The sequence below is a fragment of the Protopterus annectens genome, chromosome 10.part0 (assembly GCF_019279795.1).
Source record: "Protopterus annectens isolate FY-2018-M chromosome 10.part0, PAN1.0, whole genome shotgun sequence".
NCBI lineage: Eukaryota > Metazoa > Chordata > Ceratodontiformes > Protopteridae > Protopterus > Protopterus annectens.
This window is the reverse complement of record NC_056744.1, coordinates 1,613,177,661-1,613,191,903: the sequence shown is the minus strand read 5'-3', so window position 1 is coordinate 1,613,191,903 and position 14,243 is coordinate 1,613,177,661. Positions and strand designations below refer to the sequence as shown.

At 43.1% G+C, this 14,243-nt stretch overlaps 1 protein-coding gene across 1 annotated transcript in view; it reads right to left on the bottom strand.

Moving 5' to 3' along the window:
- The window catches only part of LOC122813791 (protein mab-21-like 3), a 153,298-nt gene extending 145,352 nt beyond the window's left edge, over positions 1–7,946 (bottom strand). The window contains exon 1 of the mRNA XM_044086298.1: positions 7,454–7,946. Coding sequence (XP_043942233.1) covers positions 7,454–7,946 — 493 coding nt within the window. The remainder of the gene's footprint in view (positions 1–7,453) is intronic.
- Positions 7,947–14,243: the final 6,297 nt, after the last annotated feature.

Below are 14,243 nucleotides of genomic sequence, written 5' to 3'. Positions count from 1 at the left end.
ATCCTACCTGTGGTTGGGGATGCAGAGGTGTGCTCACCTATGGCCATCCCGGTATATAACAGCACTAACTATTATTTGGATTTCCTATATTGTGACCATGTTCATTCTTCATATCTACATATAGTTTTATATATATATATATATGTATGTATATAAAGTGTGTATATATCGGTCTGTACATACACATGCATATACACCTACATGCTCATTTACATTTCCCGTACCATTGAATCACCGCCCCTACCATCGTGCATACAGACTTGCATACCCACTTACATCTCGGGTTGCCACCTTTTCATATGGCCAAAGCGGGGCATTTTTAGGACACACATCAGATTTTACAGGCCGACACATACCCACGGTCAGTACAAAGGTGAGAACTTTACTTATTTGCCTAAATGAAAGCTTATTTTTGTAGCAGTTTGTTTGCTTAATCTGTTTCTTGTAACTTTGAGTATTTTACATAAATAACTGTTTTCTGCAACTGTTACATGAAATATGGAACATATTTCCTATAATAACAGGACACTTGCCATTGTATTATATTTGGTCTGGACACAACTGCCCAAAAAGCGACTGTCCCTCACAAGGTGGGGCAGGTGGTAACCCTACTTACATCTGCTTTACATTGCCTTAAGCACCCTATATCCGACTGCCACTATGTGAATGTGTAAGGTATATTTTCCCGATAATGCACGTGGGGAGTCATGCATCACGGTCGTATATTTTCCCGATAATGCACGTGGGGAGTCATGCATCACGGTCAGGTGTTTAATCCCTCGCAAGGTGGGGCAGGTGGTAAGCCTACTTACGTCTGCTTTAAAGCGGCTTAAGCACCCTATATCCGACTGCCACTATGTGAATGTGTAAGATATATATTCCCGATAATGCACGTGGGGAGACATGCATCAAAGTCAGGTGTTTAATCCCGGGTCGTAGGTTCTGCAGGACCGGCTCGAGGCTGTGCAGTCTTGTGGACAACTACTGCTCATACAACTTGTGTCCAGATGTATACAGGACTGGACATTGTGTCATGACACCAAGTCTAATGTTTAGAACAGATACATATCCCATAAGGGATATCCAAAAAATGTGGGGACCGATGACCGTCTTTGCTTTACAGCTGTAAGGTAGGGTTATACATGCAAGGGATACATAGTTTGCAATCCTGAGACTGCCTACTAGATATGGGTAGGGGTCACTATGTGCAGATATGGCTGCACCTATCTAGCAGCCCAAGTATAACTAGTTTTGGTGGATGTTCAGGAAGGGGAGGGGGGTGTGCTGTGAAGGGGATGATGGGTATTCAATTATGTATCCAGGTGTGTTGGGGTTGGATGGCTCAGTTCAGGCCAGACCATTATGTGGGTATGTGCTGGTAACATTTCTGTACATGTGTATTGCACATTTTAATGTTCACATGTTTGTGGGATTATATTGCGGATGTGTATATTTGTTCTTTGGTAATAGGTTCATAGGTTCATACTAGGCTATCTACCCTATGGCATTTATAAGCTTAGCCAGAGTGTGTTTGGCTTTCGCCACCCATTTTAAATTAATTTTGCTATGCCCTTTTTCGAGGTTAGTATATTGTGCCTCTGTCTAACAGTGACACAGAAGTGATACCCGGGGTAAACCTACGATCTCCCATCCACTCATCAAGATTCCTCTTGAAGAGAGTCAATGAGGGACTCTGCCTAACCTGGACTGGAATTTTATTCCAGAGTGAAGGGAGCCCCTCTGGGTTATGAATCTGTCCCTCCAGCATGTCCTATTTATTTCAGTGCTGAGGTTCAAGTCTCTCGAGCGTGTAGCTCGATGGGATTTGGATTTTCTAAGGTGCAGCATGTCCATTAATTCCGGGTTGACATGGCTTTATACATCAGGCACAGATCACCTCTGAGCAGGTGGTATGCCACTGAGTAGAGCTGGAGTTTCTTTATCCGGGCAGCATATGGCATCTGTTTGAGCCCTTTGATCCTCTTGGTGAGGTACTTTTGGGGTCTTTCCAGTTGCTGCAGGTGTCTGGTAAGGTACATCCCAAAAGGGGCATTGTACTCAATTATGGGCCTGATGAGGGATGAGTAAAGAGGCATGATGACCTCCCCTGATCTAGATGTGAATCCCTTCATGATTATGTGGGCTATATAAAATGTTTTTCTAACCACTTTGGCCACGTGGTTGAGATTGCTATCAACTTGGGTCCCCAGGTCCCTAATTACTTCTTCTGTACTTAATGGATTACCACCTATGTGGTAATTTGTGGGCACTTTGTTTTTGCAAAGGGGATGACTATACACTTTTTGGCGTTTAGCTTGAGGCCATGGCTCGGCACCAGTTGTCTGTTTCTATGAGGCCCTTTTGGAGGATATTTGTGTCAGCTGGAGAGTCAATTATGGCACCCAGTTTGCAGTCATCTGCTAACTTGGTCAGCCACAGTCCTTCCGTGTTGGCCTGTACCTCCGAGAAATATATACTGAACAAGAGAGGTCCCAGGACTGAGCCTTGTGGGACATCACTTGTAACTGGTTTGGAGTCTGACATGGCTCCAGCAATTCTAACCATGTGGGTTCTATCCTTGAGCCAGTTTGCAACCCATCTAGTGACATAGGGGTTTATATTTAAGCTGGTGAGCTTATCTATAATGCCTGAGTGGGGTATTTTATCGAAGGCTTTTGCGAGGTCCAGGTAGGCTGTGTGGACCACCTTCCCCTCGTCAATGGCCTTGGTGACTGTTTCAAAGAAATCGAGCAGGTTTAAGAGGTAGGATCTGCCCTTAACAAAGCCGAACTGGGTAGGATCCAGTGTCTGTAGGTCCGCAATATCTTTATATATGAGGTCCATGATGATTCTTTCCATAGCTTTGCAGTCCAAGCTAGTCAGGCTTATGGGGCGATAGTTTCCAGGATGCGTTGAGGCACCACCTTTGTGGAGAGGGACCACTGTTGCTGTACGCCACTTTTTGGGTACATATCCTGTAGTAAGGCTGAGATTGAGCAGTAGTTTTATGTTTGGGTTTAGCTCTTCTTGGAGTTCATGTAGTACACAGCCCGGGACACCATCTGGTCCCATTGATGCTGTGTTTTTTGCTTTGGAGAGCGCGGCTCTTACCTGAGCATCTGAGATGTTAGGAGGGCAGCACTCTGCTGGGATATATATTTGCCCTTTTGGTGGGGAGGGGGGGGGGAGTTTGCCCTGAACCTGTCAGCTAGGATGTTGGCAATGTCTGTGGGTTCGGAGTATTTTTTGTCATTTTGGACTAATTCTGAGCATATCTGGGAATTCCCACCCAGGTTTCTAACATAACTAAAGAAAGCCTTGTGATTATCCTTAGTGTCCTGTGCAATATTTGTCTCGAAGCTGGCCTTAGACTATTTTATGAGTGCCCGTAGTTTTTTGCTAATACTGATCAGAGATGCCTTCCCTCTTTGGGATTTTGCTCTGTCATGTAGTAGCTTCCTCCTTCTATTGTATAGTTTGTTTATGGCTGGGGTCCACCAGACAGGACATCTGCCTTTGGAGGATTGGGTCTTGGTTTTATTTGGGATTGCATGATCCATGCATTCCTGAAGGTGTTCATAGAATGCGTTTATAAAGGATTTTGTGGTCTGGGCCGTATTTTCCACAGGCCCAGGGGCTTTGAAGGATTCCCCCTCGGTTTTGAGGAGTGTGAAATTTGCTTTAGAGAAGTTTTTCACTGTGGTTTTCTGGGCAGGGGGTGGGGTCGGGATGTGAATATCCAGTGAGATTAGTTTATGGTCTGATCTTACCAGTGAGGGATACACTTCTGGTCAGGAGCATAGAGTCCCCATGTTGGTGATGATCAGGTCCAGTATGTTTATCACTCTTGTGGGAGTGATAAGTTGTTCCATAGCATTTGAGTTTATAAATTCTAGGAACCTTTGGGCTAGGGTGTTGGAGCTAGAGTAATGCTCCCAGTCTATGTTTGGGTAGTTGAAGTCGCCCATATAATGGTGTTTGGAGAGACCTTCATATTTTCCAGTGTTTTCAGGAAGGCCAAGTGGGGTTCCTGGGTTTGGGAGGGTGGTCTGTAGCAGGCTATAAACTGGAAGGCAGTTTTACCCACTGTTAGTTGCACATGGATAGTCTCTGATGCTTCATACTGTGCCACCAACCTGGAGGTGTGGGTATCCTTGACGAATATTGATACTCCCCCTCTTTTTCTGGTTCGGTCCAAGTTTTGGGGACGAAAAGCATGGTATGAAGTATAACCTGGTAGTGCTGGGGTGCTCTCAGGAGCCTTGAACCAGGTTTCTGTTACTGCACAGATATCGAGGTTCTCCATGCTAAGGAGAGTTTTGAGTGCATGCATCTTGAGGTTTAGACTTCTGGCGTTGAGTAGCATTACTCTTAGTTTCTTATCCCTTGTAATACCTATGGAGGTGGGTTTGTCTTTTGAACCTTGCCTAAAAAAGGCACTATGGGGGTAGCAAGAGCCTTTGCCAATATCCGAAAGTCCAGGGGTGACAGGTGCAAGCCGTCCCTAGCGAAGCATCGTGGCTTGTCGAGCATGTCATCCCAGGCTGACAGGCATTGGATCCCCTTTGAATGACACTAATACTTAAGCCAATTTTTGAAATTGATCATCTTGTCTTCATATTGTGGCATCATTCTTGGTGAGGGTAAGATGCTACTCAAGGTCAGGGTCATACCGGCCTGGGCTGCATGCTCAGAGAGCTCCTTTATGTCTCTTTTCATGTAGTCCAGGGAGATATGCCTCAGGTCATTCACACCAGCATGGACAATAACTGAGTCATATTTGTACTTGCCTTGGAGTGACCTGAGTGTTTGTGTTATGTGGTGGATCCTAGCGCCCGACAGGCAGCTCACCGTGACCTTCTCCTTGTTCAGCCTGGTGAGTGGGATGTCAGTGTGCCTGACGATAGAGTCACCTATTACAAGTGTATCAGGTGTGTTGTTTAGCCTTAAGGGCTGTGACTGTTCGGCACACTGGCTTTGTGAGCTATGTGTTGCACGTGTTTTGTTTTGGGGTAGCGGTTGCTTGGGTGTCTGCTTTGGAGGTCTCTGCCGCTTAGGCAGATTTTTATTTAGAGCCTCCGAGTATGTTTTTGTGTGTTTATGTGTTTGGTTTGCTGTCGTGGTAGGTCTATGTGAGACTGGAATTGTAGTGAGTGTGGTTTCCTTCTCCTCCTGACTGGTTACGCCATTACTGAGTTGAGAGAGCTTAGCCTCCAGTTTGGCTATATGGTTGCATCTCTCACATGTGCTGGAATTTGTTGGGAGGAGGAGAGGGTTGTCTGTGTACATGAGGCAGTTGTAACATTGCCTCAAGATTCCCAGATTCACCAGCTGGACCGGAGAGGTGATTGACAACTGAATAGTATTGGGAATTCCTTTATAATTGAAAAAAAGGCCAGTGGGGAACAAGGTACTCAAGGGGAGTTTGTGAGGGTGTAGTGCTTTTAATTTTTTAGTGTTGACTTGTATAATTGCTTTAGTGAGCAAGTGCCAGGTAACTTAAAAGCAATGTGTTACAGGTAACTTAAATGCAAAAATGACAAACAGTAACTTTCTTTCAAGTGAAACAAGGAAATAAGTACTGCTCCCTCATAGACCTCCAGTTCACCTATTGTGCATCCAACCCAGTCTCCCCTTGGTGAATTATTACATTACCCATCACCCCCTACCCCCATATTCCACAAACAACATTCATCCCTTCTCTAGTTGATGGCCCATGGCACAGTCAACAGAACACATTGCGTACACTACATATCTCTGGGACCAATATGGTTGTGAGGTCTACACTAACATTTCAGATCATCCACATGCTGTACTGCATACACAAAGGTACTCGCAAATACTTAGCTTTCATGACATTGTAGGTAGAGCCGTGTAATCCCTGTTCATCTGTGGGCCATCCTGACAAAGACGAGTTGGACTGCGAATGGGCAGATATTGGGAGAATGCTCTGACCATTGGTAGGGTTGCCACCTTTCCATATGACCTGGATGGGACATTTTTATGGCACAAATCTGAGTTTACAGGCCAACACATACCCACGGTCATTACAAAGGATAGTACTTTAGTTTCATGCCTAAATATAAGCTTTTCTTATTGTAGCGGTGTAGTTGCTTATTCTGTTTCGCTTACTTGCTTATTCTGTTTCTTGTAACATATAGGTGTTTTATATATGGACAAACATATTATATGGGACTATTATATAGCATATGAGACATAATTATGTCCTACTATTGCAGAACATTTAACATTTATTATGATTTTGGTATGGACACACCTGCCTAGAGGGGGACTGTCCCTCACAATGTAGAGCAGGTGGTAACCCAAACCCTTGGGTTAGACTTGGCAATTGCCGGTGTGCTAACACGATACATTTTGTTTCCACTTGGTATAACTAGTGACACTACAATGGAATATGGGCACGGGGTTTTAAATCTTTGTTCGAGGGATGGGACTCAATATTCAGCTTAGTGCCTTTGTGGTTACTTTTTATTGTGGTGTTCGCAATGATGTCTTGTATGCTTTGCATACATTTCAGTATCTATGGACACTGACAGGAGTGATTACTATTAGAGGCAGGCTGTACTAGTCAGCATTTTAGGTTGTGCGTATGCAGCATACATGTTCACACCTCCGTGTAGTGCTTGGACACGCCCCCTGCACTCGTACATGTTTCCAGTGCACGTAGCTATTACAGCAGCGCGCCTTCATTAATATGCATGTGGTGTTGCTGCGCCATCTCTACGCCACATGGTCGGCGCAAGGCTAACGCCGTCCTTGCGTCAAGCTTCATGAATCCCGGGGTATATCTATATCTATGTATCTATCTAACTACCTAGCTATTTATATGGGTTTCCTGCAGGTAGTCAGTTTTGGTTTAAATGCGCACACACGCACACACACACGCACACACACACACACACACACACACACACACACACACACACACAAACTGCTGTTTTCATCACATTAGTATCTATAGCAGTATGTGTCTGTGACCCAGCAAGCTGCATAGTTAATTTAGATCAAAAGGCATTAGGTTCTATGCCCACACCAGGCTCTTGATTAGATTCATGCTCCACTAATGATACTGCATTCCCATCCTTTAGAAGGGATGTCAAAACTGAAGTCTCCTTAGGCTGCACTGGTTTAACTCAGGTGTATATTAAAAATTCAGTGACAGTCAGCAGTGAAGATCGAGAGATTTTCTTGAAATCCTTTTCAAATTTACCCTGTAAAAATCTTCACTGTATACTCTGAAAAGGACTACAGGCTTAGTGCAGTGTATTCAAGAAATAAAATGCAAATAATAGTAACAGTAATCAAAAATAATATTAAAAGTGACATGTCAACACAGAACATAAGAACAGTTAGATTTTCAACCATTCTGATGGTGAGTCCTCATTTTATATGATTTACTCTACACCCACTTCAAAACATTTCTATTTCTTACCTCGTTGCTTCATAGTCTCAAGAGCTTGGATCACATTTTTCTTGAATGTTGACATGACCTTTTTAGGTATGATGATGCGTCCTTCTTGCACTAATTCTGAAACATCATTTTTCTGCCAGGGAGATGTATATGGGAAGAGATGAAGGCAGACGGCAACATAGCTCTTATCTACTGGTGGAGACGGATGCTGCAGCTGTAGCTGGAATGGCACTTTCACCGGCACTAGCTTTGGGAATTCCTCCAAAGGTACCATGAAATCAAATTCATCTGGATCAGAAACCTGTAGCCTTTCTATATAGCTCCCAGATTTGTGGGGCTGTGAGCCGAATCTAGGATCTCTTTCCTCCATACACTGAAGGATTGTTGTCACTTTTGAAAGTGCCTTATCTAAAGCCTTTTTGCTTTCTTCTCTTGAAATCCAAACCTCCTCATTCAGGAACTTGGATAACACTTTGCTGTCAAGTGAACCCCAACTAAAACCGGCACACAACATTCTTCTGTACTGATTTGATCAAAGCAGCAGGAAAAAAAAAACAATTACACTATGACTTGCAAAAAGATCAGTTTCACTTTTAAAATTGGTGGAAATAGTTCAGTTTATTTATTTAAAGGTACAGTGTTTTGTTTAAAATATGCTGCTGCATATGATACTTTTTATTAATATAACTTACTGATTGTTCAAGCATATTGCACATACACTGTGCCTGTTTTTAGTTGCTGTCCAAGAGGTAACAATACAAAACAACATAATAAAATATGGGAAATAAAGAACTCTTGCAGAATAAAGTAAAAATCAGGAAAGTGCTGACACACGGTATCCTTCAGATGTCATCTCCATAGTAATTTCCTAATCACCTTTCTGTTTACTTTGACACTGTGATGCTCTGTAACCTATTGGTAAATTGTCTGCCTTAGGGAAAAAGTACAGTTTTGTACCTACCATAAATGTAGATGTCCGATAGATATGCAACTGCAGTTATAACATATGGGTTGTCCTGCCTCAGGCAGCCCTCGGTCGGCCGGATTCCAAAGTCTGGGTCCGACGTCGGCTGATGTCGCATTTCTCTCCGACGTCAGAGCGGCTGGAGTACATAAGCATCAGCCGATGCCATCTTCTTCAGTGTTTCTTGCCCCAGATGCCAGGTGCCCTCCAAGGAAGGCTGTAATCAAATTGGATGACAAAAGCAGGTTTCCAGACAAATAAATAAGCAATAAACAGATACACCATAACAGATATCCCCAGCTAAGGATAACAGGGAGAGGAGTGGACCCAAGGCATAGAGGGGAAGGAGGGAGGGAAAACCCGACTGCAGTTGCATATCTATCGGACATCTACATTTATGGTAGGTACAAAACTGTACTATGTCCTTCAAGAATGCAACTGCAGTCATAACATATGGGGTGAATACCATAGCTTAGCTGGGGAAGGTGGAATGCTCTAAGAAAAGGATGGTGTAGCTATCAATCCCTGCAGGACTGCTGAAGCAAAGCCTGCTCTGGATCTGGAATATAAAGGGAGGTTGTAGTGTTTGGAAAATGTATGCACGGAGCTCCATGTAGCAGCTTCTAGAATGTCTTTTGTAGGCAACCCTCTTAAAAAAGCTGTAGAGGTGGCTGTAGCTCTGGTGGAGTGTGGTCTGACATTAGCTGGCACACTCTTTCCATGGAAGGGATAACAGAATCTGATGCAATGTCCAGTCCATTTTGAAATTGTCTGTTTGGAAATTGCTTTTCCTTGTACTCCTGGGGTGTAAGCTACAAAAAGCTGATAAGACTTCCTACTGGTCTTGGTTCTGTCCAGGTAGTAGCGAAGTTGTCTGTGAATGTCCAAGGTATGCAACAGTCTTTCCCCTTTGTTCTCAGGATTGGGAAAGAAAGTAGGCAGGTGAATTGCTTGATTTAAAGAAACCCTAGATACCACTTTTGACAGAAAGGTAGGGTTGGTTCATAAGGAGACCCTGTCTCTGTGAAAGGTTATGAACGGTGGTATTGCCATTAGGGCCTGTAATTCCGAAACCCTTCTTGCTGAGGTAATTGCCAACAGGAAAGCTGTCTTCCATGAGAGAAATTGTAAGTCCACAGAAGCTGCTGGCTCAAAGGGAGGTCGAGTCAGTTTTTCTAGGACAAAGTTGAGGTCCCAAGCTGGTACTGGTGCCTTTCTTGGGGGCTTTATATTCTTGATTCCCCTAAGGAATTGCCTTAACAAAGGATGTGAAAACACAGGTGGATCAGTGTTGTATCTAGCTGAAATAGCTGAAGCATGTATTTTTATGGAAGAATATGAAAGTCCATTATGTAGCATATCTGCCAAATATTCCAGAATGAGTGGAATGTTCAATAATGATGCATCATGATCCTTGCTGGTATTCCAAATGCTGAATCTCTTCCATTTGGCTGAGTAAACCTTTCTGGTGGATGGTCTCCGGGCTTCTGTTAGTATCCGCTGAACTTCCTTGGAGAGAGATAGATTGAGGTTATTCATGGGATCTCTCAAGCTGTTAGCTGTAGCATCTGGATGTTGGGATGAACTGTCTTGAAGTTGTGTTGAGTCAAAAGTTGGGGCCATTGGGGAAGGGCCCACTTTTTGTTGTGGCATATGCTCCATAGTAGTGGGTACCAGTGTTGTCTTGGCCAGTCTGGAGCTATTAGGATCCCCTTGGGCTGCTCTGCTTTGATCTTTAGTAATACTGTGGTCATCAGTGGCAGAGGTGGGAAAGCATAGATTTTTAGGAAGTTCCAGTTGAATGAGAGAGCATCTATTTTCCATGCTTGTGGATGATATGTCCTTGAACAGAACTTTTGTAGATGATGATTGAGGTGGGAGGCAAATAGGTCTACTTCTGGCCTGCCCCATGTCGAGGTGAGTCGTATGAAGATTTCTGGATGTAACCTCCATTAGTGGGGGTCTAGGAAATTCCTGCTTAGACTGTCCGCCAGCACATTGTCTTTGCCTGGAACAAACTGGGATTGCAAGTGTATGTTTAGGCTCAGTGATTTTTACCAAAGATTCATTGTCAGTCTGCAAAGGGGGTAAGAATGGGTGCCCCCCTGCTTGTTTATGTACCACATCACAGTGGTGTTGTCTGTCCGTATTAGCAGGTGGCCTTGTTGAAGTTGTTGTCCAAAGGCCTCGATGGCATGCATTACTGCCAGCATTTCTTTTTGGTTGATATGCAGATGTGTTTCCTTTGGAGACCATTGTCCTTGAATACATCTGCCCTCCATGTGCGCCCCCCATCCAAGGTCTGAGGCATCTGTGGTCATGGTCTGTGTTATCTGAGGTTTTTTGAATGACATACCTGTGTTTGACTGGCTTACCAAGGCCCACCATAGAAATTCCTTTTGAAGGCATGGAATGAGCGGTATGGTTGCCTCTAGGTTGTTGCTGTGTTGAGACCATAAGCTTTTTAGGTACCATTGAAGCTTTCTCATGTGTAGTCTTGCTAGTGGAACCAGGAGAATGCAGGATGCCATGTAACCCAGGGCCTGTAGGAATCTCCTTGCAGTCATCTGGGTGAGCTTTGCCAAACCTTTGAAGTAATGAGTTAACTTCTTTTGTTTGTCTTCTGTCAGGTAAGCCATTTGAGAGGCTGTGTCTAGTTTGGCTCCTAAGAAGGTTATTTGCTGGGATGGCTGAAGTCTTGACTTTTGGAAGTTGACTGTGTATCCCAGAGCCTGTAGCAATTGTATGACATAATTCAAGTTTATTGTCAAAATCAGTTTGCCGTCCGCTTGTATGAGGCAGTCGTCCAGGTACGGGTAAATTTGAATCCCCAGGAGCCTGCAATGAGCAATTACTGAAGCCAGGCATTTCGTGAATACTCTGGGCACAGTAGATAAGCCAAATGGCAATGCTGAGAATTGATAATGCTCTGGCCCTGCAAGAAATCTGAGGTATCTTCTGCAGCTGTGTCTGATAGGGACATGCAGGTATGCCACCTTGAGGTCCAGAGTAATCAGCCAAGACCCCTTGCCCAGCATGGGAAGGAGTTGCTGTAGAGTCAGCATTTTGAACTTTGGTACTATGAGAAAAGTGTTTAATGCGGACAAGTCCAGTATTGGTCTCCATTGAGTTTCTTTTCTTGGAACAAGGAACAGTCTTGAATAAAACCCCTGGCATTGTTCTTGTTGTGGAACTTTTTCTATTGCTTTGATCTGAGCAAGCAGAGAAATTTGCTTGATAGCCTCTGCCCTCTGGTTTTGTGGTAGGTTTGGCATGCCTTGTTTTCTTGGCAAGGTATGAAAATGGAACCTGTAACCGTGGTCTATAATGTCCAAAATCCATTTGTCCTTTGTCAGTCTGTGCCAATTGTCTGAAAACAGAGATAATTTTCCGCCCAAAGGAGCTTCTGCTTGCTCCTTGGTCAGCGGAACTAGAGGAAAGTCATTGAGATTGTCCTTGTGGGGCAGGAGAAACCCCTGTGTCACTTCCTTGGTTTGTTGGTTGCCATTGTCGTCCCCTGTAGGAACCTCTGTATTGTCCTCTTCCTCGGGCACGCCTGTTTTTGCCCCTTTGAAATCTTTCAGGATTAGGAAAGGACCAGTTTTTAGAAGGCCAATTCCTGCTGAATCTGGGTGGCTGAACCTGGAGGAAATCTTTGACTGTCTGAACTGACTTGGCTTTTTCCTCAATGGACTTTAGCACATCTTTAGCATTAGCACCAAAAAGCTTGTTCTTTTCCAAGGGTGCATCAAGAAGTTTTGCCTTAACATGATCTGGTAAAGGTTGTTCTTTTAACCATGCATGTCTACGAATGACCGCCCCTGTCATAGCTGCCCTACATGAAGCTTCCAATGCATCATATCCACACTGAAGAAAGTGATTGCTAACTTGCTGAGAATTATGCACAGCCTCCTGCAAAGACTTCCTATCTAAAGGTTCAGGAGAGGCCAATGTTTTCTGTAAATCATCTAACAGGTAATCCTGATATTGAAACATATGAAAGAGACAATTGAGAGCTCTCATAGATAAAGTAGTGGAGGTGTAAACCTTCTTCCCCCATCTCTCTAATGACCTAGCTTCCCAGTTGGAAGGCAAAGGATTTTTGGAGGTGGTAGCTGAAACCCCTTTCGGTCCCTGTGAAATTGTTTCTAAATCAACAACATGGGCCCTAAAGAAATGAGAATGGGTTTCTGGGACCCTATAGTATCTGTCAGGCTTGACAGGAGCAGGAGGAAGAGTATCAGGGGTAACACTGAAGTCAGAGTATAAATCATCCAAAACATCAAGCACAGGATGTATAGCTAAGGGTCTGTGTTGGAGCTTTTTAAGGAAGGTTTGAAGGCGCTTTCTGGAATCAGAATATTCCTGGCCTTGCCACTTAAAATGTTCCCTCATGAAATGCAGAACTTCCCCAAAAGAAATATCCTCAGGAGGAGAGGCCGAGGGGATGGAGTCCTCTGTATCTGAATCCTCATAGGTCTGGAAGGGCTCTTCCTGGCTTTCGGAGTGAACAGAGTCCTCAGAATCTCCATCTGAAGGGAGAGGGTCAGAGGGTTCAACCCTGGGCCTCTTATCAGGAGGAGGCTGGGATCCTCTCTCAGGATGGGCCTGGGAACCTCTGATCATGGAAATTAAGTCTGCGGCCATAGTCATGATTTGTGTTTCAGGAGTAGGCTGAGGTAAGGCTTTAGCAGTAAGGTACTCTCTACCAAGACAGCATACACGGATGGTAACTCTCACCACTTCCAGAGACCAGACTTGCATCAACAGACTTGAGAACAATCTTTTATTCACCAACAAAATATAACCATGAACGCTTTAATGAAACTGCGTTTTCGTCACACATAGACTTCATCAGATAACACAATGCATCACTTCCAACACCCTCTTATAGTCATACCAATTAATTAATTAATCTTCCAATTACATCTAATTAATGTTTAAAGCACCCCAATGTCTTTTATCCATGATAATGTTTCATCATTAAACAAAGTGCATATAAAGTGCATATAATGTATTTAAGAAAATCAAAATATATAGATACTAAATATGTATTGAATAAATGTATGAAAAATATTTAAAAATTTTAAAAACACGTTATGCAACCACTAGGAATATAATAATAATAATAAATATAAATATAGATATAAATAAGCACAATATATAAATATATTAAAAACTGTTTTTTAGATAAAAACATCCCTTTGTTCATCCAACAAATTAGGAACTACATAAGTTACATATCAATGTGAAAGAACATTATGAATTCATGAATGTAAATAAATATTATTATAAACAGACTAGTAAATTTCTTTTAAAATATTTTAAACATACAATTCATATAACAAAAAGAATGTAATGGTGACCTCTGGTGGCTAAACCAGGTATAAACCCTATATATTTTTCTCATAACTTGGCTGCTCTCAGTTTTAACAAAGGTAATATAGAGATGCTATCGTTTAATCCAGGCCACTTATCTGCATTTAATGCCACTTGCCACCATAGCTCTCTATATTCTATCCTGGTCTCCCAGGGGCCCCCTCTAATATCTATTGGAATATGTTCAACTATTAGAAATTTGAATTTATATTCTTTGCATAGTTTACTGTGTTTATATAGGGCATTACTCTCTTTCTTTTATAGATTTATAGATACTAATAATGAGACAGAGGAGGTGGGGGCTATGGGATATAATGAATATAATGAACATGATGAAAATTATGGAGAAAATGATAAGGAATATGATGAAGCTTTCCCTCCTTTACGAAGGTCCGAGCGTCTTATTAAGAAACAGGGACCACAGAATGTGAATTTTCAGTGGAGGGGAGGCAGAAGGGGGAGGGGGAA